At 43.0% G+C, this 27467-nt stretch overlaps 1 protein-coding gene across 1 annotated transcript in view; it reads right to left on the reverse strand.

Annotated features, from left to right (window-relative positions):
- Positions 1-557: 557 nt before the first annotated feature.
- abca12 (ATP-binding cassette, sub-family A (ABC1), member 12) overlaps positions 558-27467 on the reverse strand; it is a gene marked incomplete at its 5' end in the record, with an annotated part of 176822 nt that continues 149912 nt past the window's right edge. Inside the window, 5 exons of the mRNA XM_084311411.1 lie at positions 558-1876; positions 17784-17921; positions 19110-19215; positions 19424-19516; positions 23321-23424. Of these exons, the coding sequence (XP_084167537.1) occupies positions 1772-1876; positions 17784-17921; positions 19110-19215; positions 19424-19516; positions 23321-23424 (546 nt within the window). The 3' untranslated portion in view covers positions 558-1771. The remainder of the gene's footprint in view (positions 1877-17783; positions 17922-19109; positions 19216-19423; positions 19517-23320; positions 23425-27467) is intronic.

Genomic DNA, 27467 nt, shown 5'->3' on the forward strand with positions numbered 1-27467 from the left:
TATCTGGTATATATCTGGTATGCCTGTGTAATAGAATAATGCTCACACAGCCAGTTTAACTTGGTGCTGTACTGTATGCATCAAATGATCAGACGTCAAAATACTAGTGGATATGATAGTACACAACAAAGAATGCAGAAATAATCAAATTAAATTTATTTACAAATAAGCAGCGCTTTCAACTTTTGCGCTGCTTATGGTATATCTGGTATCTGATATCTGGTATGTATCTGGTATGCCTGTGTAATAGAATAATGCTCACATAGCCAGTTTAACTTGGTGCTGTATGCATCAAATGATCAGAAGTCAAAATACTAGTGGATATGATAGTACACAACAAAGAATGCAGAAATAATCAAATTAAATTAATTTACAAATAAGCAGCACTTTCATTTGCGCTGCTTATTTGCAAATAAATGCACTGTGATTATTTAGGCATCTTTTTGTGTGCACTATCCCCCAGCCTGGGACACTGCTGTGGCTATGCTATCCCCTAGTATTTAGGATTACATGTTGTATTGCAAGTTGCAGCAGAAAGCATGTACAATATACAACAGTTGCTTTTGAAAAATTGCTTTATTACAATAGAGGTATAAAAATAATAAACTCAATAACTTCAAGTGGATGTGAAACAATGCCTTGAGCAAGAAAGGAAAGTGTCCATCAAATATTCAGTAGGTTGATTCTAAAAGTTGGATATGCCCTTAGAGAAAGTGTTAACGAGAGGCGAAAAGTGCATATATTAAAAGCGTTCGTCTCGTCAGGCCAAGACCATTTTCTTTAGTGATTTACACCCTACAGGCAGTAATTAGAAACGGTTCAGGATAATTCAACCACTCAGAGACATAATATACAGTATTTATTGTATATGCAATTTAACATGCTTTGTCCATATGCGAGCCAAGCGATAATGATGCAAACTAGGAAAGAAAAGATTCTGATTACAAGGCTATGGATGCTTACAGTAACATCATTAATAGATTTCTAGATTTTATTAGGGCCCAATGCAACATGCTGTTGACTAGAGGGTTGTGGAGTTACAATATCAAGTTAACAAACTAACATCTATTTTATTTATATTTTATTCATTATCATTTGTTTGTAATGTTTGCTAGCAAAGCCAAATTTTCCTTTATAGATCAATACATGAGGGTACACAAAAGAAAAACATGAGGGCGCTTGTAGTCTGCATATAGCAGGGAACAGCCCTGAATAATGCCCCACCGCAGAAGAAGATTGAGACCTAACAACCTATAATTGTTCATTTATCCTTTACATGACTAACGATTTGTTGAAATAGAAGTCACCAAATAATTTCACTTTCTTTTGGATATTCAGTATGACAATAAGATGTCATAAGATAAGTATCCTCACAATTCAATTCACAATTCAACAAATGTTTCTAATTGGCATATGTGTGTATACAGTATGTGTTTGTTTGTATATGCATTGATCGTTGCTTCATGGCAAGCTGTGCTGATGTTCATAGACAATATAAAGTGGCAATGGAATGATACGTTATCCTTCATAAGGTAAAAAGTCTAAATGAACAGAGTGAAAAAACAAAGAAGGTAAACACAAGAAAAAGATGTTTTTTTCTGGAAAAAAAATATTATATATTAATATTTGGCTCCTATTCAAAACTCGCATCTCTGCATCTCTTGTTTCATGGTGCACATGGACCAGACATGCTGACACCAGGGGGTAGAGGTCATTGAAAGAGAGAGAGAGGTCATTGGGGATAGGAGCAAGATGGCAGTCGGGTTAACCCTTATGTGTCCAGCGCCTCAATGGAGTCGAGACTGTGAGAATCTTCATCACCGTGGAGCGGCACAGTTTCCATGCCAACATTGCCCATGGCGAAGTTGATGAACACCTGGAGGAGGGAGGAGAGTGGTGGTGAATGATTCAGGGATGATATTAAAAAACTCATCCATTCTCTCTGTTCTCTCCACTTTTGTTGATGTGCCGGGCAGTCTCTCTCTCTCTATCTCTCTCTCTCCATCTCCATCTCCCTCTCCCCCCTCGCCCCCAACATAATATGGACCCCTCACCCCCTGGTGGCCTGAGTGATTGGAGAATACCAGCGCTGCTCATATTTATTTTCTAGAACTCATATTCCTTGTGTTTTCCCTCAGGCACACCCTCTTGTCACATTCTCGCTCCCTGCCTCTTAATAAAAAAAAAGAAAAAATTCTCCCAAATTTTCTCCTGTCCCATCTCTATCTCCCTCCCTCTGTCCATTCCTATAGAGCTATGAGGAGGACAAGCGAGGGTAATTCTCAGGCTGTGATCACACTGGACGCCTTTTTGAATGGCATGCGCCTTTTTTTCTATAGTTTTCAACGGTTTTGTTGCGACAGGCCCCGCACCTTTGAGGCGGCGCTTTTCCGAGTGCTCTCAGTTGTAAAAATGTCATACTTTAGCCACGGAGCACGTTAATGTCTTGTTGACGGACCAATCAACTCAACCCGAGGGGAGGGACTACAAATAATGAGGTATCTGAAGAGAAATCGACAGCTGACGATGTTGAAAACGTATCGATAGTAGCTAACGGTAGTAATTTATGTAACTTACGTAACATTAGCTGAGGTAGCAAGTAGTAAACAGTGATATTGCTCATTGCTCCCTGTGCACTTTCGATTATCTATTCAGCACAGGAAAAAGGCATCCAATCTGATCACAGCCTCAGCGAGCTATATGTTTTTGATGGAAGTAAAGCATGTACAGTGCCATATGCTGCTGCCCTGGCACACTGAATAACCTGAACCCATCCTGCCAGTCTCAATGCTGAATTTTTAATGCCATCAAACAGCGACCTCTAGGCGACGAGAGCCTTGCTCGGTACTGCGTGTTGTTAAACTGTTTTGGGTTTTGTTTGATTGTGTGGGGTAGGAGTTGTGGTGCTGTGTATTAGCTTGTCATCCTGTGAATTTCTCCAGACCTCTCTCATCAGAGCCTGAGGTGTGGACGACAATAGCAACCCCTCCCCCTATCCTCACTCAACTCCCAACATACACACCAGACCAAAACAAAACATGTAACCAAAGTGCAATACCACATGGGGGTCTTTTGCCTAGAGGTCGCCGTTTTGGACGGCATTACAGATTCCACCTCAGGGCTGTACGCTAAGCTTTTTCACTAGGGGCACACTTGCCCCTAAATGAGAAATTTAGGGGCAAATAATATTTTTTAGGGGCAAATTTTTAAATAACTATTTTACCATTATAGTAGGGCTGGGCGATATGGCCTCTAAATGATATTGCGATATTTTTTGGCCATATCACGATACACAATATATATCGCAATATTTTGACATTTCCTAAAGCACTTAAAAATGCTTGATTTAACCCTTTGATGCATACAGTCACGCCAATATGATGATTATAATAAGTCCCTGCAACATATGTTTGCATTATTAAACCATGAAGATGCTTTAAAAAATAATTTAATGAAAATGTACTAAGAGTAGTCTACTGACACACTAATAAAAAAAATTATTTACATCTAAGACTATTTATATAAAAACTCTTGGGTGCCCTTTTTTTGCACAGTACTGTGTTTTCTATCCACTTTAGCCAAACACACACACACATATATATATATATATATATATATATATATATATATATATATATATATATATATATATATATATATATATATATATATATATATATATATACTACTGTGAGAAAATAATAATTACACACAAAGGGATAATGGCTTATAGCAGACTTAATGATTTTAGAATATTTCAGATAATGAAATTAAATGTTTATCATCAACTATCCAGTTAGTATTTATACTGTCTGTAACGTTTGGCTACTTTAAATCATTGAATGTAGAGAGAGAGCGAGAGAGAGAGAGGGGGCGAGAACGCACAAGAGAGCCAGCCCCCCCCCCCCCCCCCCCCCCCCCCGGGTTTTGTTCTAGGTTCGCGTTTTGATCGTCTAAGCTGCCGTAGGTGATGACGTCACACTCGAATGTAAACAGGAAGAGTCTAACACGGAAGATCTCCTCCACCAGTACACTCCATCCCGGAACCTACGATCCTCTGATCTAGGTCTCCTCTCCATCCCTCGCACCAGGTTACGGACTTTTGGGGACAGAGCCTTCAGCGTGGCGTCCCCTACCCTCTGGAACTCTCTCCCCCCCGAAATCCGCAACGCCCCAACCCTGGACACCTTCAAATCCGCTCTAAAAACACACCTCTTCACCAAGGCTTTCCCCATCAGTTAGTTTTAGATTAAATTAGGTCCATTATCCCCTACTTTCCCTCATCCCCTCTTCCCCCTCCCCCCCTACTTTCCTTGCCCTATTTTTTGTCCTGATTGTAAAGCGACCTTGGGTTCTATGAAAGGCGCTATATAAATTTGATTTATTATTATTATTATTATTATGGAAAGTCACAGTGGTCGATGATATACAGAAACGAATAACTAATAAATATGAAGTTATGTTTAAACTTCTGTTGTCAAGCGTTGTCACTTGTCAATATAACCCACCCCCTTTCCTCACTTTTCCACCGTCCCTGCTTCACTCGGGACCACCAGCTAACGTTAGCCCATTGCTCGTGTCAATTAAATTGCATGTTATTAAATGTCCGCGCTGGTCTGTCTAATGAAATTACAACCGCAACATTATGTCGCCTGTACAGCCCTGGTTGTAGGCTAATGTTAGTGTAGTGAAATGCGAATGAAGGGGTGAAATCACTATTCGCAAGCTTGCGAGTAGATATAATTTTTCATTCGCACCGGCCAAATTAGGGGGCAATTTGCGACGATCTCGTCGCAGCGTACAGGCCTGCACCTTAAAGTTTAAGTTGTCCTATGTTGTCCTACTTTATTAGCCCTGTGGGGAAATTTGTCCCCCGCATTTAACCCATCTTAATTATTTAGGAGCAGTCTTGCCACAGTCTGGCGCCTGGGGACCAACTCCAGTTCTGACGCAGGTGCCTTGGTCAAGGGTAACGGCAGGAGTATGTGCCTAACCTGAGACCAGAGTACCCTGAGGAAAAAGCCACGCAAAATCCAGGAGAACATGCAAACTCCACACAAAAAGGCCTCCTGCTGGGGATTCAGTGCACAACGAGGGCAGCTATCTACCCCCTTTCATCCCTATTGAAGGAATCTATGTTTTTCAATGTGTATATGTAAAGTGTCACAGAACAAGTGACACTCTTGGACAATGACATCCTGAGTCGTTCCTATGTGACCAGTATAATCTTTAAACTGAACTCTGGAGGATAGCTTTATGCTGGCTCTACTTATAAAAAATGGAAATGAGCCTTTAATATCTGCAGAAAAGGTGCCTGGTGTCTGTGAAACGGGAGGCAACCTGGGGAATGTGGGCCTCAGCAGAGGGGAGAGGGGAGAGAGAGAGAGACATAGTGTGAGAGAGAGACACACACACACGCACACACACACAAGGAGAGAGACATAGTGTGAGAGAGAGACACACACACACGCACACACACACAAGGAGAGAGACATAGTGTGAGAGAGAGACACACACACACGCACACACACACAAAGAAAGAGACATAGTGTGAGAGAGAGACACACACACACGCACACACACACAGAGATATAGACAGAGAGACAGACAGAGATGGAGAGAAGGAAAGAGACATAGACAAAGAGAGAGAGACACACACACACGCACACACACACAAAGAAAGAGACATAGTGTGAGAGAGAGACACACACACACGCACACACACACAGAGATATAGACAGAGAGACAGACAGAGATGGAGAGAAGGAAAGAGACATAGACAAAGAGAGAGAGACCGAATAGTTGTATGGTATTAGGTAGAACAGGGAATTGAACCCTATACCAGTATCGTATGTGTGAAGTGCCACAGATCAACAAGCGACACTTTTGAACAATGACATCCTGAGTCGTTCCTATGTGACCAGTATAAACTGAACTCTGGAAAAATAACTCTATGAGGGCTCTACTTTAAAAACAAATGGAACTGAGCCTTTAAAATCTCCATAAGAAGGGTCTGTTCTTCACAGACCACATGCAGAAGGGAGGCACCCTGAGGAATGTGGGCCCCAGCAAAGGAGAGAGAGAGCTGTAAATGTTAACCCTTTCAGACGGGAAGGGTTGCTGGTTGAAAAACAGAGTCTTGAATCTATAGAGGGAGATCTTAAAAAAGGAAACTATATAACAATTAAATGTTTGATGTGTACAGTAAAAGTTTTCAAAATGGCATGCTTATAAATTGAGTGTCAGTAGAGAATAATACTAACAGAATAATGTGTAAAAACTGTTTGTCTGGAGGGATCCTTAAGAGATACTGGAGAGGCCTTGTACATGGTACGAAATCACGTGGTCACCACAGACAAAGCCGTTGTCTGTTTAGAAGGAAAAAGGGACTTTCGGTTACTTAAAAACCACTAGGTAACGAGAAGTAACGTTAGTACCAAGAAGGAGGAGCTCATACGAATTACGTATTGTACTCTGGTTTGCTAAACAAAAATGACAGCCTGTGACTTCACTGTGTTTAGACCAATCGGAAATATTGTAAGATGGATATAAAAGGGACGGTTGCCCTTTCAAGAGGGGGATTTTTACACTGAGCTGGAGAGAGAGGAAGAGAAGAATGGTGCTTGACACTGGGCACAAGCCGTGCCTACAGACTTTTTTGAGAGATGAGAAGAATGCTGCCAGACACGGGGCACAAGCCGTGCAGAGATGAGATGTTTTGTTCTGTGCATATTTTAAACTGAATTGGGTGCTTTCCACTTCAGTATCTTTTTGTAACTAGCTTTTTCTAATTAAAATTACCTCTTTATAAATATGATTTGTATCCTTTCTTCTGACCAGACGACCGGGTAAGCATGAAATGTGTTTTGCATTGTAACTTCACCCCATGCATTTTTTGATTAATGATGTAAAATAGAATAATAGGCTTTATCCCTACGGAGTAAAAGGAGACTTATGATTATGCATTAAGGACTAAAGGTGGATTCTGATAAACCTGGTTTTATCAAGTAAAGCCATATAGTGATAATATGTGTAAGAGGCTTTATCCCTAGCTATAATGGGGATATAACTATAACTATAGGCTTTATCAAGTAGAGTAAAAGGAGACTTATGATTATGCATTAAGGACTAAAGGTGGATTCTGATAAACCTGGTTTTATCAAGTAATGCCATATAGTGATAAATACGTGTAACGGATTAGGGAAATGGACCTCCTCTGAATATAGAGAGTCCTTCCCAGTGCAAATAAAATAAAAGATTCCGCAACTTCAATCACTCGACGTTAAAGGTCGATGACTGACGGGGGTCGGAACGGTGCATTCGCTGTCTCTTGTCGGTCAGTGGTAACAACAACATTTTGTAGACTCGGTTGGTTCTGCGTGTCAACCACTTCACAGGACGCTGTTTGAGGTGTAGATAGGCAGACCAATGAGTTATGAAGTTATCGATCTGACCTAAGAGCGAGCGTGGGCATTCAACAGTATATAATGTATATCGGTGGGTGACAGCATCTGCTATTAGATCTCAGATGAGGAGGACAGTATTTAGTGGTGTGTGTTTTCAAGTTAGACTGGGAAGCCAGTTCTAATAGAGCCAAGGTCGTCGGCAGCTTGTTAACATAAACACTGATAAGCACTGGTGGAGGCAGGTTTGGTCAGAGCTACGGGAGAGTTTGACATCGATAGAAACGGACGGTTAGTGTGTTAAAGGTGACCAGCCGTTGCCATGTGAAGGAAATCGATGATTTGCATTTGGTGTATAACCGATATAGAGATGAGTTTTAAGAGGATAATACCATTATCATCATTTTCAGCATGTATGTCTGTCTCCAGCCAAACTGGGTAGAGGGCCGTTATCAGCTGGGTGAAAACAGAGCAGGGAGCAGTCAGTGTTGTAGCAGCGAGCAGGGTGTCTGCATTCCATCAGCACACAACAACTGATAAGAACAGCAGCAGGCACAATGGTTAGAGAGAGAGTTTGACATTAATGAAACGTTTTGGCAAGCAGTTGCCATGACAGCGCGTCACATGACAACCAGAAGAGGGGCGGGGCTTGTCATTAATGATGATGATGATTATTATAATGTGAGTGTCTTCCGCGTATGAGTTAGATCTAGACACGAAGCTGACGCGAGCGGATGTGGATCAGAGACGTTCATCTCTCTCTCACCCTCGCCGGTGGGGGAAGGGGAGATGACACATCATCATTAGCTTCGGCTAACGGGAGAAGGGTTGTGGCTAACGACGAGGCCTTAGCCACCATTGGACTAAACAGCAGAAGACGATAGAATAATGAATTTAGTGTTCCATCAAAGACTTTTTCAAGGACGATACGAAATGGGTAACATCTGAGGCTTTTGTTTATGTAATAAACAGCGTTTTCCAAGAAAGGTACTACGCGGCCTAGCGTCAAATTCTTATGCTTACGGATTGCATTAAAGGGGGATGACAAAGATTGTACAGCCAGTATGAAATGTCGGAGAGATAAAACACAACGCAGAGTCAACGGATACAGAGGTGATAAGTGACACAAGCCAACAGATGAAGAGGTGATACTGGCTGATTGATCGAAATCTAACAGTTGGTGCCTTACGCCGGATTTTTATTAAAGATAACAACAACGGAAAAATACTTTTCAATGGGGCGACAATGAACAACAGCCAGCGTGTGGGAGAATCATGAACTCGAGCCAAGCCGGCAAGCAAGGCCAGCCAGCCCTGGGAGAGAGTCGAGTCGAGCGGTCATGAGGCGCAAGCAACCAGTGCTGTAGGAGAAAGAATGTGAGTTCACTTGCACCCACGGTTGTTGATCTTTAAGCCAAATAAAGAACACATATGTACATCCGTAAACATAATTAACACACACCTAGGCCAGCTGTAATGTGTTTTGAAGACACAGAGGAAAAGTGTGTTTTGGGAGAGCAGCAGAGCTGCACGCAGGGAGCGAAATTAACTTTTTGACTCACCGGCCAGTGGCGGGTAGATGGGAAGAATCTACCCGCCAAGCATATTTCTTACCTGCCAAATTTTTTTTGATTAAAAACAAATATATATATATATATATTTTATATAAAACATTTTTTTTTAAATAAAATATATATTATATAATCATACTTGTAGTTGTATTATCTGCGAGACATCGCCACCACGCAATAAGTCAAAATGCTCGCTATCTGCAAACAGCTCCACTGTCTGTGTGTACTCTAGTAGCCTCCAGCTCCAAAAAGGATTCTCCTGTGCTGCAGCGGGACCCTATACTAATACTCTACATTCAGCATGCAAGGATTCTCCGGCGCTGCAGCTGGGCCCTATTGGTATAATGTTCGGGTTCTTTGGTCAAATCACATTCAACATGCCCTCAGCTACAATACGCATTGAATCAATGTTATAAGACATTGATATCAGGAGCTATCTGTAGCTACTGCTAGCCCGCTAGGTAACGTTAAGACAATTTAGTTTACTGGGACATATAGATCTAACGTGAGCTAGCTAACGTGAGCTAGCTAACGAGGGAACGGAGGTATTATGCACTCGAGTCGACTATTGCTGGAGCATTTGTTGATATCAGTAGCTAGCCAGCTAGATACCGTTAGACAATGCCTCGTCATGTATTAAACTAAAAGTGAATAGTTGACTGGGTCATTGTTTAAACAGTAACGGTAGCTCATGGAGGTCCGGTCTAGACTAGAGCAGACTGCCTCTGTGTTGATAGGAGCAGAAGCCAATAGTATCGCGCTGCAGGGCTGGGCGGATATGACTCGTTGCCACGGTTTCTTTCAAAATAAGAGTATCATACGAACTGAATGCTGCTAACTGCCGGAGCCATCGATATTATGACTGGAACTGCGCTTGGAGCGGAAATGAGACCCGCACATATTTTCAAAATAAGAGTATCGTTATGAACTACACGTCTACACGCCACACGGCGGGCAGACACCCCAGTGGCAAGCGCCAAAGGTAAAAACTGAGCGCCCCTGGCGGGCGGCAGGCTTTAATTTCGCCCCCTGCACGGTTTTGTTTTGAAAACCGAGAGGTCGTATCTACAGACAAACAAAACAGTGCTCAGAGCACAGAAGCCACTGTGTAGGAGTGTAGAAAGGAGGCAAAAGAGAGCAGAATGAGAGTATGAGTGGGATGAGAATGGACGAGACGGCAGATATGTTCAGTTAATTAGAGGATAACCTCGTATTTAGTTGATTACTGTTCAAACACAGAAAGCGGGAAGGGGGGACTGTGCGTGAACAGAGCAGTGAACGACGTTACTGGTGTGGGTGGTAGAAACATGGTATGCTGACTAGCGTCTCCTCAAGGAAGGGTGTTCTCATTCCCAGACGGAATGATAGGCGGCCATTGGTGATAATAAGATAGCGGGAGTGAGATATGGTGTCAGCCACTTCTGTTAAAGGGACAGTGTATGGAAGACGCCACAAGTATGAGTGAAAGTCAAGAGCCACAGACACACAGGAGACAGCAGAATCGTATGAGCGAGATAAGATGAGAGAAAGCAGTTCCAGGGCCTACGGAGGAGGAAGGGATAACGAGGCACAGAGACAAGATGGCCGCAAGGCTCCACAAGGAGGCGAACAGGAACTAGAGACCAAGGAGAGACACGTCAGCTAAAGTACTCTAGACTGAGTTTGGCCGCCATCTAGGGGTGGGAGTGGGGTAATGCAGGCAAATATTTGAAGATGGATATCTGCTACCATCTAGTGGCAGAGAGTGGTCTCGGCTACCCTTCTAGTGAGTCGGCTGCCATCGAGGGTTAGTGTGCAGGGAACCGAGAAACTGCTTATGTGTGTATACAGGGTGTGAGGCAGGGAACCAAGAAACTGCTTGTGTGTATACACAGTGTTATGAGAGAGCCACGGACCGCTCCAGAGCCACGGACTGCTCTGTTGTTGTTTAGAGCGACGGACTGCTCCAGAGCCACGGACTGCTCTGTTGTTGTTTAGAGCGATGGACTGCTCCAGAGCCACCGACTGCTCTGTTGTTGTTTAGAGCGACGGACGGCTCCAGAGCCACGGACTGCTCTGTTGTTGTTTAGAGCGATGCTCTGTTGTATTATAATATTGATAGACACGTTAATTAAATAGAGTTTAATTATAGAATAGATTAAATAAGAACTTCACAGAGAGATGAGGTGCAGTTAATTAACGAGGTTAAGGTGGAAAATAAAGAGGGAGTTTAATTTTCAGTTGCGCCTTCTCACACCTGATAAATAGGGCAAGAGTTTTCAGAGAACACGGTCACCAGAAAGAACTAGCGTGCGCGATCGCGCTGGGGGCCAACCATGGGACGAAGATAGGGCGCGGAAGTGGGTATCGGTAAGCTGCTGGTGTCGCGACGGAAGACGACAACAGGGAACCGCCCTGTAGGACAGATATGGGTGTTGAGAAGGTGGTAGACTAGTAGAAAACACAAAGGAAGGTTGTGTACAGAAGACTGCTGGTGTTGTTTTTCTGCTTTCAGAGTCCGGAGACGACCGATAGCGAAAAGGAGGACCATCGACAGCGGTGGAGACGGCCAATGGGGCGGAGTCCAGCGGTCGCAGGCGGTGTTGCCCAGGGGAGGACGAGGCAGACACCGGGGGTCTTTCCTGCGGAGACGCTGTTTTCGAGGCATTTTGAAACAGAGATCATGGTTTTTTTTTATTGTTGAATCATGAACAAAACAAGGACTTTCTTCCAGAGCATCAAGATCGAGACAAGAGACAGCATGAAGGCGACAACGTGAAGTCCTGTGTGGTCATATGTATATACAGAAGGTATATAAGGGGGACATTTTATCGGTTCGAAACCAAATAATGATTTATGATTTTAAAAGTTTAATTTAGAATCAAAGGGGGAAGTAAAGGAAATCGATGATTTGCATTTGGTGTATAACCGATATAGAGATGAGTTTTAAGAGGATAATACCATTATCATCATTTTCAGCATGTATGTCTGTCTCCAGCCAAACTGGGCAGAGGGCCGTTATCTGGGTGAAAACAGAGCAGGGAGCAGTCAGTGTTGTAGCAGCGAGCAGGGTGTCTGCATTCCATCAGCACACAACAACTGATAAGAACAGCAGCAGGCACAATGGTCAGAGAGTTTGACATTAATGAAACAGACGTTTTTAATGTGTGTTAAAGGTTGAAAGCAGTTGCCATGACAGCACGTCACATGACAACCAGAAGAGGGGCGGGGCTTGTCATTAATGATGATGATGATTATTATAATGTGAGTGTCTTCCGCGTATGAGTTAGATCTAGACACGAAGCTGCCGTGAGCGGCCATGGATCAGAGACGTTCATCTCTCTCTCACCCTTGCCGGTGGGGGAGGGGAGATGACACATCATCATTAGCTTCGGCTAACGGGAGAAGGGTTGTGGCTAACGACGAGGCCTTAGCCACCATTGGACTAAACAGCAGAAGACGATAGAATAATGAATTTAGTGTTCCATCAAAGACTTTTTCAAGGACAATACGAAATGGGTAACATCTGAGGCTTTTGTTTATGTAATAAACGTTTTCCAAGAAAGGTACTACGCGGCCTAGTGTCAAATTCTTATGCTTACGGATTGCATTAAAGGGGGATGACAAAGATTGTACAGCCAGTATGAGACGTCGGAGAGATAAACCACAACGCAGAGTCAACGGATACAGAGGTGATAAGTGACACAAGCCAACAGATGAAGAGGTGATACTGGCTGATTGATCGAAATCTAACACATGGTAGCGTGTCACGTAGTAACGAGAAGGGGGGGGGGGGGGGCCCGTTGCTAGGGGGAGAACGTTATGAGCCATGAGTTCCTTCCGGGGTAAGTTAGATTAAGACACGACGTGGAATCGATCAGACGCGCTGATCAGAGACTTTGAAATCCCTCCTCACCCTCGCTGGGTGGGGAAGGGGAAGTGCCACATCATCGCTAGCTTCGGCTAACAGGGAATGGTTGTTGGCTACGACGAGGCCTCAGAACTAGGGATGTCCGATATTATCGGCCTACCGATATTATCGGCGGATATCGGCATTAAAATGTGATATCGGAAAATATCGGTATCGGTTTTCAAATCTTTATTTTTATTTTTTTTTTACATTTCTATAACCTTTATTTACCCAGGCAAGCAAGTAAGAACAAATTCAGATTTTATTTATTGTCAAAAGTATGCATAATGTTGTGTTAACACTATGATCGCCGTGGACGAGTTTACACGTCATTCCTAGCCATGCTCATTCTGCCGAAGACGCCGTAACTCGTCTTTGATGTCAATATTTCAAAAATCTGTCATCGAAATCATATTTCCTTTCCGGAGCCCTGAGACACACTGCAAAGATCCACTCAACTCTCTAGCGGTTCAAGAGCGCCATCTGGTGGCCGATCGGCAGATCGCCAGCCGGAAATTAACCTTTGAACCGGTAGTGCTCATCCATATGTGGTCCGGGCACTCGCTATCGTTAGAGAGACTCCGTATTGACACAGTGAACATCGATCGGTGCAAATAACTCGAAAAAACAACATGATTTGGACGTATATACTATTATACAACCTGGAAATGGATCGGGCATTTCTCCATCCCATAATAGAAAAAAATTCTGTTCCACGCTCATCTGCCAGCGGCGCGAGGAAGCCACGGTAAGATTCAGCGTTATTTTCTAACGTCTTCTTTTTTTTTTTTTTTGTTGGTCTTTTTCCCCCTCCATTTTCCTCCGATTTTCTCCCATCCCAATGTTAGTCGTATGCCAATTCCCAGTCCCTTCCTGGTCGCTGCGCTTTACCCCCCACAGTCAGATCATTTGGGAGAGTGGAGGCTACCACGTGCTTCCTCCGACACACGTCCAGCCAATCACCGCTTCTTTTCACCTGGCAGCGCGGATTCTCATTGAGAGGGCCGTAGCGTGTGGGAGGACCACACTATCCCCCTCACGTCCAATCCGCGCTTAGCAGGCGCCCCGACCGAACTGTAGGAGTCGCTGTTTACAACGACCCGGACCCACCCCGCCAGCTTCTCCCACCCTCTGATACAGCCAATTGTATCAGTGCAGACGGCCAGCCAAGCTGGTGACAACCCCGGAGCTGTGAGCTGGATTTGAACAGGCGAACCAAGCTCACAGCTCCGGGGCTGGTGACTAACGCAATCTCCGCTCGACCACCTAACCGCTTTATTTTCTAACGTCTTCTATACTAACTGATCTGATGAACATATGACCCACTCTGGATGAATCATCTAACGCTGCCCACGGAATTATAAACGATCCCCCGCCCATCCGGTCATCATCAGATGATGCGTAGAAACTTCTAGAACCACGTCCAGTTGACATTTTTTATCTCGCACAGATTCCTACCAAACTGTATTTGATCATCAATATAATGCATTTAGGGCTATAAATCACATTCTGAAGAAAGCTGCAGAAAACGATAAAAACATACTTATACTTTAGACCAGTGGTCACCAACCCGTCGATCTTGATCGACTGGTCGATCTTTGAGACTGTCCCTGTAGATATTTCCATGAAAAATTTAAATTTTTTTTTTTTTTTTAGATCTTACCCTGAGAGTCCACATTACAGTTCTACCTTTGTTTTGATGTGAAAAGTGATGCTGCACTTAGCACTGACTGAGAAAGTACACATACAGTTCTACTTTTGTTTTGATGTGAAAATGATGCTGCACTTAGCACTGACTGCACTTAGCACTGACTGAGAAAGTACACATTACAGTTCTACTTTTGTTTTGATGTGAAAAGTAATGCTGCACTTAGCACTGACTGAGAAAGTACACATTACAGTTCTACTTTATAAAATGCTAATTGTAAATATGTTTGTCAATGTTAATAATATGAGAAAGTCCACATTACAGTTCTACTTTTGTTTTGATGTGAAAAGTGATGCTGCATAAGATGACTGCACTTAGCACTGACTGAGAAAGTACATAATAGTTCTACTTTGACGTTTTAATGTTGGACCAAAGCATTGCATGTAATTAGAATACAGGCAAATAAAAGTCATTTAGTTTAAAGTACAATCTTGGCTGTCTTTTTCTCTCAACGCTTCAATAGGTAGATCTTGCCTTCACCAAAAAAAAATAAGTGATCTTGGGCTTAAAAAGGTTGGTGACCGCGGCTTTAGACCATATTTTAGTATGAATATGTGAATGAAAAAGTTTAACGTTGTTACACCCTGAACAATACACATAGGACATTGAATGGGCCATAATAATGGCAATTTAGCAATAGAATTTAAAAAGTTATAGCCCTGCAAAGAAGGGGAACTTCTCCATAGACAAATAGAGCTGGCGAGGGATGGTAAATTATGAATTTAACCCATGGCGATTAAAGTGTTAATTCCACAACAAGAGATATGTAATGTTAATTACCTGAAATTATTCCATTTTTTGGGGGGGGGGAAACCCTGCATATATCGGTATCGGTTGATATCGGTTGATATCGGTATCGGACATTAAGAGTTGGACAATATCGGTATATCGGTATCGGTAAAAAAGCCAATATCGAGCATCCCTACTCAGAACCATTGGACTAATGAGAGAAGAGACGGTGGAGAATAATGAATTTAGTTTTTCTTCAAAGACGGTTCAAGGACATTACAGAATGGGTTACATCTCGTACGAAGCTATGTTTATGAAAATAAACATCAGGAAAGAGATCACGTTGCAGTGTCGTTGCTTCTGACTACGGATGTACTAACAGGGGTTGATACAGTGTGAGACAGACAGCTAATGAGATATCCAAGTAAAATGACACAACGCGGAGGCCAGTCACGGAGCAGCAGGTGACGAGTGGATTAAATGATTAAAGGTGACATGCATTATAAATGTCTTTTTTCAGTGTCTAGCATTGTATTATAGTAATAGGAGTTAGTATCAATGTGTTTGTGTCTCTAAATACCATATTGGCGGATTGCTGTCATTCAGGTCATTCATTTCCTGCTCCATTTAATCAGGTTGTTCTGATTTGACGCACATGGTGACGTCACGTGGCGCTGGGGAAGCAGATAGTGATCCGATTGGCTCTGTGATTGGAGCCAATGCCCGCCCACAATCTACCTAGAGCAGACAGTGACTTCTACCAGAAGTGCAGTGACTTAGCCTAACGTAAATAATATGAGCAAAACACGCAGGCCATGTGCTGTTCCTGGCTGCAAAGCTGCTAATACGTCTTTGCACATATTTCCTGAGGATGTTGTGCTTCGACAGCAATGGACCAAGTTCGTTTTTGGATTTTTGCAAAGACGAGGGACTTTATGCTTCCGTGATTTCCTGGCTGTTGCTAAAGAAGAAGGGACCTAGCCTGTAAGTCTTTGAGACCGAAAGAAAGCATTGAATCAGTAAGTACATACAGTACGTCGTAATTAGTTAATTAGCAGTAGGACCTCGTTCATTCATCCGTTTGTGTATTACGGTACTCTTCCATGTGTGTGCGCCAAGACAGTCTAACGTTAGTGCAAGCACTGTGTGTGTGTGTGCGCGTGTGTGTGTGTTTGTTAGACGGACTGAGAGAGCAAGCTAGCTTAGCTAACGTTCTTAGCTCTGTGCTTCGTTGTATATATGTAGACCTACTTGTGTGTATTGCGAATTAATGATTATGATCCTAACTAACGTCATTAGTACAAGTGCCGTGTGTGTGTGTGTGTGTTTGTTAGACGGACTGAGAGAGCAAGCTAGCTTAGCTAATGTTCTTAGCTCTGTGCTTCGTTGTATATATGTAGACCTACTTGTGTGTATTGCAAATTAATGATTATGTTCCTAACTAACGTTGTTAGTACAAGTGCCGTGTGTGTGTGTGTGTGTGTGTGTGTGTGTGTGTGTGTGTGTGTGTGTATGTGTGTGTGTGTGTGTGTGTGTGTGTGTGTGTGTGTGTGTGTGTGTGTGTGTGTGTGTGTGTGTGTGTGTGTGTGTGTGTGTGTGTTAGATGGATTGGGAGAGCAATCTTATTCTTCCGGACATTTGTTTTCCCAAAATCGTATGGCATGGGTACCTGCTTCGGTGTCATCCCTTTGTGGATTGTATTGTATCGAAAACGTATGCTTGAGCCATATTTGTTTGTGTATTAGGTTCACTTTGGCGTTAGTAGAGTAGTATGGCCAGAACTATTTGGTGGGTGGCTGTCACTGAAAGCATTCTGCTAGTATGGGCGGAGCCCATCCAAAAATAGCCTGAAATCCTGAGGCTGGAAAATGATGCTTTTGAGTACTTGATAAGAAATATAAAACAATGCATTTAAAAAAAAAAAAAAAACGTACAGATGTGTTCAATAGACTCACAGGAATTGTGTAAAGTTGCCCAAATAGTGCTAGGCTAGAAACACTGTTATCTTACACTATCTACCCCCCCCCCCCCCCCCCCCCCCCGCACAAAATAAATTATGTATATGCACATTGACAGTGGTAGAACCCACACACACGAGGTATGATTTAGACAACTTTATTGGTCAAATCAGACCAAAGATCCATCGTGGATCGAAACGTCACTTGATCACGTCTAAATTACTGTATATCTTGATGTGCCGGTTCCACTTAAAATAAAGTGCTGCTGCCTATTATTATTCATTAGTGAACAGTCCATCTAAGTAACGCTAACGCTAACCAGAATGTCCTTTCAACACCTAGAATTGACAGGCCAATATCCGTAACCCTTCCTCGCTGTCACTCTGCCACTTTCTCTCTCCCTCTCCCTCTCCTCCCTCTCTCTCTCTCTCTCTCTCTCTCTCTCTCTCTCTCTCTCTCTCTCTCTCTCTCTCTCTCTCTCTCTCTCTCTCTCTCTCTCTCTCTCTCTCTCTCCATTTCCTCTCACCTCGTCCAGTGTGGTTTGGCTGACGGAGAAGTGTTTGATTTGCAGCACCGCCTTATTGGACTCCAGTTGGTCAAATATGTCTGCCACCCCTCCAGGCGCTATAGGCACGTGGTACTCCACCATGTTGGAGTGATGGTCCTGTAAGCAGATGAGAGGGCAAGGGGTTAGCAGCTCTGGTAGAGAGTGGAAAGCCTGGCAACAGTAACCTGTGCATAGTAGAGCTGTCCTTTTGGAGGAAATAGGGTCTTCAGTCAATCACTATGTTTTTCAGAGATCAATATGTGTGTTATGTTGTAGGCTACCCCTCCTGCTGACTTGTTGTACACAATTTGTAAGTCGCTTTGAGTAAAAGCGTCAGCTAAATGACTAAATGTCTAAAAGCCACTTCTCTATAGGCATATTGGTCTTTGAACAATACACTGCTCTAAATATGACTTGTTAGAGGACCCCATTGACTTACACTATCATTGTTAACAATGCTTTAAATAGGACCTTTTAGAGGACCAAATTGACTTACACTGTCATTGTTAACAATGCTTTAAAAATGATGATGATTTATATTGTCTTGTGCACAGTTAAACAGACAGTTTGCCGTACAATGAAAAACGTACTTTGCTAGTCCGCCCTTCACACACAATCACACAATACTTAACTAGAATGAACAACTTAAATACAAGCAAATGTAAAAAATAAGGAGATCTTTAAAAAAATAAAAAAAAAGTAGAAGATACAAGACACAATGAAATCAAAATAGGTGTTAGATATAGATTTGATCACATATGACTTGCACTGCATGATGGTAACCCGTTAGTATCTGTCCCAACAATGACAAAAAAGTTGTTTTGTAGGTATTTCAGAGTGTAATTTCCTGGAATTTTTTTAATTTTATTAAAATGATGAATGAAATGCATGAAATGCTTTCTAGAATTGTAAATTGTAAATAAGCTAGCACTGGTTAACAAAACCAATGTTAAAATGTACTTACGTTGCTAACGTATGCTGCTAACGTTGATAGCGTTAGCTTGCTAGCTATTTGGGTCGGCTTAATGCACATTCAGTGCTATTGGCTACTGTAAACGCCAATCAATATATGCGACAAGTCCCTCCCTAACTTCCTGTTTTTACAGGAAACATGTAAATAGTTATCAGTTAACAGTTCACATTAGGCAAACGTTACCACATGATCCTCACGCAGAGTTCACCTTCATATACCTTCAACACTCCCTTTTACACATTACAGTGGTTTCCTGACCACATCCCGCTACACCGCGTGAGGGCAATTCTCTGCTTTCCCCAACTACGTCCTTCAGAGTGCCCTGGGCTCACCTTGAGGTAAGTGCTGGGGAAGTGGTTCTGCATGAAGCTGGTGATGGCCTCCATGTCGCAGGAAGCCTTCACAAGGTACATTTTCACCGTAAACCCACTGCCGAACCTGCCAGGAGGAAAGATAAAATGAAGCACAAAACTAATTTGTACAAAAGCATAGTACTATTATGTGTCTTCACGCATAATGTTATGTGTCTGTATTAACCTTCAGCCACACAGCGAAGGCTGAGAGATAGAAGGGAGGATCGCAGTGGGGTGGTGGTTAGAGAGAGGACACTAATGGCTAGCTGAGAGAGGGAGCAGGGGGCACCCACCTGTTCTTAATGTGCTGCAGGGAGCCCAGGCATCGGAACTGACCCTTCACCATGATGGCAAGACGAGTACACAGGGCCTCGCACTCCTCCATGCTGTGGTACAGAGAATGTGAGAGTGGGAGAAAGAGAGAGAGGGTGAGAGAGATGGAAGAAAGAGGGGTGAGGAGAGAGAGAGATGAAAGGTCACATTGGGAAAACATTAGCATAATTTTTGCCTTGCAAAAACAAAAAAGCAATCATCTGTTATTCTGTTAGTGCTGAATGGCTTTTATTTGATCAACGCTTAGAAATAAACATGTTCCTATTTTTCATCCTATACCTAGTCATTAATATATCCCTGAATGACGGGGACATTGTGGATTTTCCCAGATTGCCACTATCTCCTCCAGCTCAGACTTTTCGCGATTGGCCACTATCAGGCCAAACATTAAATATGAGTGTATCTCGAATAGCTTTCATTCAAATATTTTCAAATATGCTGTGTCTATTCATTATCCCCAGAGGAAGACGCTTATTAACTTTGGTGACCCCATGACCTTTTCTCTAGCGCCACCATCAGGCCAAACATTCATATCCCACCTGTGAAGACAAGTAGGAAATACAAAATAGAAAAAAAAATACAGAAGACGATAACTCAAATAGCTTTCATTCCAATCTTTTAAAATTTGCGCTGCACATGAACTACACCTATACAATGAACTCTATTGATTTTGGTGACCCCAGGACCTTTCCTCTTGCGCCACCATCAGGCCAAATGTTCAATACTCAAATTAGTGTATCTCCTGATCCGATTTCCACCAAACTTGACCAATATATAAATATATCTATTTTACCATGGCAAGGAGCCCATGTGAAGTTATGAGTAATCTGGCCTCAAAAACATGAACTACTCATCAACAGCTTGGATTATGGTCACAAAAGGTGGATTGAGAATTCTGGCCATTTAGAAGATATACCCTCTGTGGCCATTGTCAGCACATGTCTAGTTGTTTTGGGGGCATTTGGGGCAGTATGGATGCAACAATACAAATGCTGATATTAGATGCTGGACTGATAAAATAGCGTGGTATCAGAGAATTTCCTGAGAAAATACATTATTACAAGTCACATATCAAAGCAAAGTGACTTGATTTTCTGCCCCTTTTCACAGATATAATGATATTACTTGCTTAGCAAACTAGAGCTCCTTCCCATGAAGCTAGGGTGTCAGTCAAGCAAACTGGAATCTCAGCTATCATTTGATACAATGGGTAGTTGTTTCAGATCGGAGCATAGTGATTGATTGGTTTTCAGATATTTCACTCAAGCTGTCAACTCACTGAGTGGAGGACGGGACCAAGAACATTTCTATGTGGTTTCTCAAAAATGGCTGTTCTAATTAGAACAATATCTGTTAGTTACTGTACATATACAATGTAGGTGATTAAACTGGGTAAAATATATATATAAATGAGTACTACTGAGTTGTAATATAATATTATGTACAGTGAACAGGTATAAAGACAGTATGGTAGTAGTCATAGTGGCCAGCAGCGTAACTAGTAAGAGTAGGTAAGGGATATGTACAGATATATATCTATACCCAGTGTTCGAATTATGAGGGGGCCAATGGGGGCTCAGCCCCCATAGCTAGAGTCTGAGCCCCCATAGTCAAGACCCCCTGTGGGGGTCTCTCAAAAAAAATTATAATCTTTTTTTTATTTTTTATTTTTTTATGTACAAATTAGTATTATTTATGTTACCTAAATAAATTGTTAATAGATCATATTTTTCTTTTCAGTTTTTAAAATAACCAAGTAATTAATGTTGTGGAATAGGCTGCATTTCACCTCCAAGCCGCTATGCGTCGCCCATGAGCGTCGCCCATAAGTTTAACGCTACTCCAACCTAGTGAAGAAGAAGCAGCAAGCAGCTGATGTAAACAGAAAGCTGCCGGTCCGTGTCCTGCAACTGAAAACATAAACACTAAACAGTACGCCACATGCCGCCAAAAAAAAGGCTCAACCCGCCGCAAGGCTGTACAAAGCTGGACAGCTTTGGTTTTATAAAAAGGCCAAAGACTGACGCTGTTAGTGCAGCAGCTAGCAGCGCTACTGTCACTGAAGTTGACACTGCTAGTGCTAGTACTAGTGTTAGCCCTGCTGCTCCTGCGCGCAGTGCACCTGTTATTGTTACCGCGCCGGTTGCCACTGCCAGACCCGAGTCTCCACCACTAGACCTGGACTGTGCTGCTACTCATCCACCACAATGCTGGGGTCCGAGTCAGTGGAACTTTTGGAAAAATAAATATAGCTGGTTATTTGCCAAGGAGGGATGCATTGGCTGCCTTCCATGTAAAAACGCCAAGACATTGTTAAATAAATCATTTGGAGCCCATTTGGCAGAGCAGTGGATGAATGGGACTGTGACTAGCTCTCAGAGCAAGAAGTTGAAGAAGAAAATATACTTGCACAGTGATACTGTAGCATTGCTCATAAGCAAGCTATAGAAATAGAAAGTCAAAACCAGAAGGAAGTGCTTCCAAAAAAAGTGAGCGAAATCACATCTGCTTTGCTCAAGGAGACAGCCAGTTCATTCAGGGCAGCATATACTGTGCTAAAGAAAGGTTGCCGTATACCAAATTGAACCCCCTTATGACACTTAATGAGTTGAACGGTGCGACAGTCGGGCCAGCTCACCGATCCGTTCATTCTTGTGCACAGATCATAGAGCACATTGCCACAGAGATGAAAAAAACATTATTTATTTAGATTTATACAAGTATTTATTTTATGTTCATTTTATTATCAGATGATAATGTTACTTACTGTATCCTGATAAATGCTGCTGTTGTGCCATACAACTATTTATTTTCCATTAGATTATTTTGTTAGTTTTTGATTTATAAGTGCAGAGACAAATAAATGTTAATTCAAGTTCATAAATTTGGTCTAATTTTTCAAATTAAATTGTTGTATTTTATCAGATGCAAAATGCAAATAAGTAAATATGGCATTATATATCAGAGGTGAGTAAGAAAATGAACAAAAATGTATGGTTAAGAATGAGACTGAATAATGACATCACACAATAGTCTAATGATTAGACTGTTGTGTGATGTCATTATTACTTAGTATTAGACTAATCCTAATGAGACATTCCTCTAAATATGACTTCGAAAACAGCCACAATTTCAGGAAAAAAGTAGTAAAAAAAATAAATTCAGGGGGCCCCCATAGCTCTCAGGTGATAATTCGAACCCTGTCTATACCTACTATCTACAGATATGTAAAATATATATATGGTATATATACTGCATTATTATACATGCTATCATACAGAGTAGGCGAGTGCTTTTACCTCTACACTACCCAGACGCCTGATTGGAGATTGGAATGAAAGCTATTTGAGTTATCGTCTTCTGTATTTTTATTTTTTTTTGTATTTTGTATTTCCTACTTGTCTTCACAAGTGGGATATGAATGTACTTAAGGTTTATACCGTACTTTTCGCACTATAAGCCGCACCCGACTATAAGCCGCAGCAGCTAAATTGAATGATGTGTACATATATAAGCCGCACTGGACTATAAGCCGCATGTGTTTTAATGTTTAATTACCATATGTAAGGGTTCGTGCACAGAGGGGATTGTCACAATACTGTCGGACAAATAACAAGAATTAACTCATTTACAAGTTGTATTAAGTTTAGCAAATAAGGGAACAGATAAATAACATTTCAATGCAGTAAAAAAAGCAATATTTTCAGGTTTGGTCCACATATAAGCCGCACCGTTATATAAGCCGCAGGGTCGAAAAATGGGGAAAAAAGCTGCGGCTTATAGTCCGAAAAGTACGGTAGTTCAAAATGGGTCCTGGTAGTGAAACAGAGGGCTGCATGTGGTAGTAACACACTAACCTGTGAGAAGTGAGGACCACGGCACACTTCCCCTTCACCTCCTCCGAGATGATCTTCCACAGGTGGCGTTTGGTTCGCGGGTCCATGCCTGAGCTGGGCTCGTCCTGCCGACAGATCAAGAGAGGGTGAGAGAAGGGAGGGAGGGAGGGAGGGATGGGTGTGAGAGACTTGGAGCAGCATTGGAAGAAATAAAAATGTGAAACAAGGACAGAGGGAACAAGGGAATAATGTGGCCAGGTCGATGTGAGGAGAAAAATTAGGAAAAGGAGGAGGAGGACGGTGTACAAAAGAGAAGCACAAAGCTAATTCCCGGGACGACTGGAATGCAACGGTTGGGTTCTCACCGAATACACACACATTGGTGAGGTTTATCCGCGGCTAATTCTACATGAATACACACACATCGGTGAGGTTTAGCCGCAGCTAATTCTACATGAATGGGTGTTAGCTGCGCATCGCCCGGCATCATTGATTCACTTCTAATCAAATCAAATCAAATCAACCACAAATCTAAATGAGGGTCATTTTACAAAAAGAAAATTAAGTGAAACCTGTCACGATCATAACTCAGATCAATTCAGCATCGGTGGTGGTTGAATATCGCAGATAATAATAATAATAATAATAATAATAATAATAATAATAATAATAATAATAATAATAATAATAATAATAATAATAATAATAATAATAATAATAATAATAATAATAATAATAATAATTTCTTATATTTATATAGCGCCTTTCATGAGACCCAAGGCGCTTAACAGTGGGGGGGCAACTAAGGGAAAGGAGATCAATAAAAGAAAAAAAAGGAGGGAAATCAGGCAGTCATTAATACATTTTCTTTTTTTTTTTTTTTAAGTCTTTATTTTATTTGGTGAAGAGGTGAGATTTGAAAGAGTTCAGGGATGTAGCATTGCGGATGTTTGGAGGGAGGGAGTTCCAGAGGGAGGGTGCGGCAACAGAGAAGGCTCTGGGACCGACAGTGCGCAGGTTGGTGGTGGGGATGGAGAGGAGACCAGAGTCAGAGGTCTGCAGCCTCCGGGGTGGGGTGTAGGGATGGAGGAGTTCAGCTAGGTACCGGTGGGCAAGGGAGTGAAGGGATTTGTAGGTGATGAGGATCTTAAAATTGATGCAGGACTTGACTGGAAGCCAGTGGAGGTGGATGAGGGTGGGGGTGATGTTTGTGTAGGGATTATCACCGGGTCCTTCAACTACAAATCAGAACAAGGAACCGTCTGCAATTATGGTGCAAGGGAAGAGGTAAGGGAATGACAGAGGGTAGAGGAAACGGAGAACGAGGAGGCAATATGAGAGAGACAGCGAGGAGACAGGAACCGAGGCCAGGGGGTGGACCACCCTCCTCGGGGAAAGCCTAGGGAGGCACGCTAATTAACCGCGTGAGACGTGCCAAGTCTAGGGGATCGATGTCTACTTTACTTCAAAGGCTCATTGGGGAGGAACGACTGTGTAGACTTAGCCTCATGTTTGATGTGGAACTTGCTAGACAAAAAAAAACTCATCTTATAATAAGTGATTTAATCTCATATTGACGTTTAAAATTGTTTTCTCGAAACAGGTGGAAAGAATCTGTCAATGGGGTGAGATCATTTCACTTGTTTTGTTCACCTTTGTTGATCTTATTTCGAGGGTTTCCTCAAAACAAGCAACATTATCTTGATATACTGTGTCCTATATCAAGATAGTGTCAATTGTCTCTAGATGTGTGAACCAGCGAGCATTTTTCACTCGCTTTAACAAAAAATATTATTTAGCAGTGCAGACTAATTGAACCTGTACACTGAAAAACCATATACAGTATTTCTGTAATCTGTTTTGATTTCTTTGGATAGCCCACGTATCTGCAGTTTTAAAGTCAATCCAAATCACGTGTCACAGTGTGAATGTGACATATCACACTCTAACTTACAGTACCATCGTTAAATAATACGGTTTGAAAAACACTGTTCCCCTGAAAATCGGAAAACACGAGACACATGGTTCTTCGCCGAAGGTACTCAATGTTATGGTTTGTAACTGACCCCAATCGCACAACACAAGACAGGTATGAGAGTAAGCCAAGAACTGGGCATTTATTGAACAGAAGGAAAAAACGGCACTGTCCCTTTAAGGGAGAAACACAAAATACTGGATAACAAGAAGGGAAAGGTACAGTGCCTTTAAGAGGCGAGCTGGCTAAGGGGAAGGCAAGGGAAGGGGCAGGAAAACAGGGAGGAACTAGGAGGACCGGACGGGAAGGACTAGGAGGACTAGAGAGGGGAGAAGGGACAGAGGCCCGCGGAGGCGGGCTGGGGACAGGGAGGACTGGGAGGACTAGATAGGGAGGACTAGGAGGGGAGAAGGGACAGAGGCCCGCGGAGGCGGGCTGGGGACAGGGAGGACTGGGAGGACTAGGGAAAAAAACAGGGTAAGGCCTTGGAACAGGGCGAGGGCAGGAGCTGCATACTGGGAAAGAGTAAACAGGGTCAGGTCTTGGAAAAAGCAATAATGAGCACAGAATAGGAAAGTCTAAACAAGACAGGAATACAAGCAAGGGTGAAATGTTCTGCTGCTCTGCAGCTTCTCCCGAAGTGGTAGTAGGGGGTAGCAGATGCTGACGTCAGAGCCGCTCTGCAGACTTCTCTCGGCAGAATCTCCGAGGTGATGCGGGACCGAGAGAGAGAGAGAGGGAGCGAGTCAACACAGGGTGCAGGTAGAACGAGCAGGAGAACAGGAGAGGTGACTGTACCCAAAAACAAAAGTTATCCAAGTGAACTAATCTTCGTGTAAACACACACAGTGAGCAATGTTCCAAAACACAATCCCAAGTGAAGAATATCTTCGGTGCAAAAAATAGACACTGAGAGTGAAGTCCAAAAAACAATCCAATGTGATAATATCTTCGGTGTGAACAAACACACAGTGGGAGATGTAAGGTCCAAAAATATTATCCCAGTGAAAACAACAAAAAGGCGATCGCTGGGTGAGTGACTGTCTGATAAAAAAGGTGGTAATCTTCAGTGTTATAAAAACACACGAAAACGGAATTTGATCAAAGACAGTCATTAAAAACTCACCCAGGCGTTTGTGCGTAAAGAGCGCTGGAACAGCAGCGGGGCGAGAGCGTCGCCACCGGGGAGCCGGTTGTCCAAGCGGAGGTCAGAGTGGTGCGTGACTGCTTGGAGTGCGCGCCGGTACAGAGGACGCATCTGGAGTGCGTCTGCGCGGAAGAGCGTGCCAGGCTCGGAGGTCTGGAAGGTGTCTGGGCATCTGCTGCGCGGAGGTCTGGATGTGCGTCAGGACGCCTGCTGCGCGGAGGTCTGAAGTGGATCACTGGGATACCTCCCGTGGAAGTCTAGGGAGCGCAGTCCAGTCTCTCCCTCAGGCAACGGCGACAGGAGGCGAAGGCTGGAGCACATCTTACGCCGGAGATGAAAACAGCATAGACAGACAGAGGACCTCCCGAAGGAGTCCTGGTGATAGAGAATATGATACCGAATGATACGGCATGTTTACGGCACGACCCCACGAGGAACAGAGGGGAAGAGCCAGGTATTTAAAGCCCACAGGGGAACTAATTAGAATGCACCACAGGTGCGTGAAGGTAATTGATACTTGAAACTAAAGTGTGTGTTCGGCACAAGACCAATCAAACACACAATGACAGGTAGTCCAAGGTGTGGTCGCTGAGAGCAAACGAGAGTAACGAGCGCGAGGGTGGGGGCTAGTGAGAGTGAGTGAGAAGGGAATTCCTTAACAGTAGGCTTAAAGGAAAGAGAGAGTAGGTGAGCAGCGGACAAAACCTCACAGTACCCCCCCCCTCAACGGGAGCCACCCGGCGACCCAAAAATACAGACAGAGTGGCAGGGGACAAAAAAAGGCAAAAAACAAAAGGTACTGGGCCAAGCCAGCAGGGGAAGCCACAACAAAAGTGGGGCTAGCAAAAGAACAGGGTAGCCGAGGGGTAACTAGGGTAGCAGAGGGGCAAAGTAGGGTAGCTGAGGGGTAACCAGAGGAGCTGAGGGGCAACTAGAGGGGCTGAGTGGTAACTAAGAGGAGCACCGGGAAAAGGGCCAGCAGAGGGAAGGTTAGCTGCCAGGGCACTGATAGCTACAGGGCCTATGCTAGCTGTACTGCTAATCAA

This window comes from Notolepis coatsorum (genome assembly GCF_963971535.1).
Source record: "Notolepis coatsorum genome assembly, chromosome: 3".
Classification (NCBI taxonomy): Eukaryota; Metazoa; Chordata; class Actinopteri; order Aulopiformes; family Paralepididae; genus Notolepis; species Notolepis coatsorum.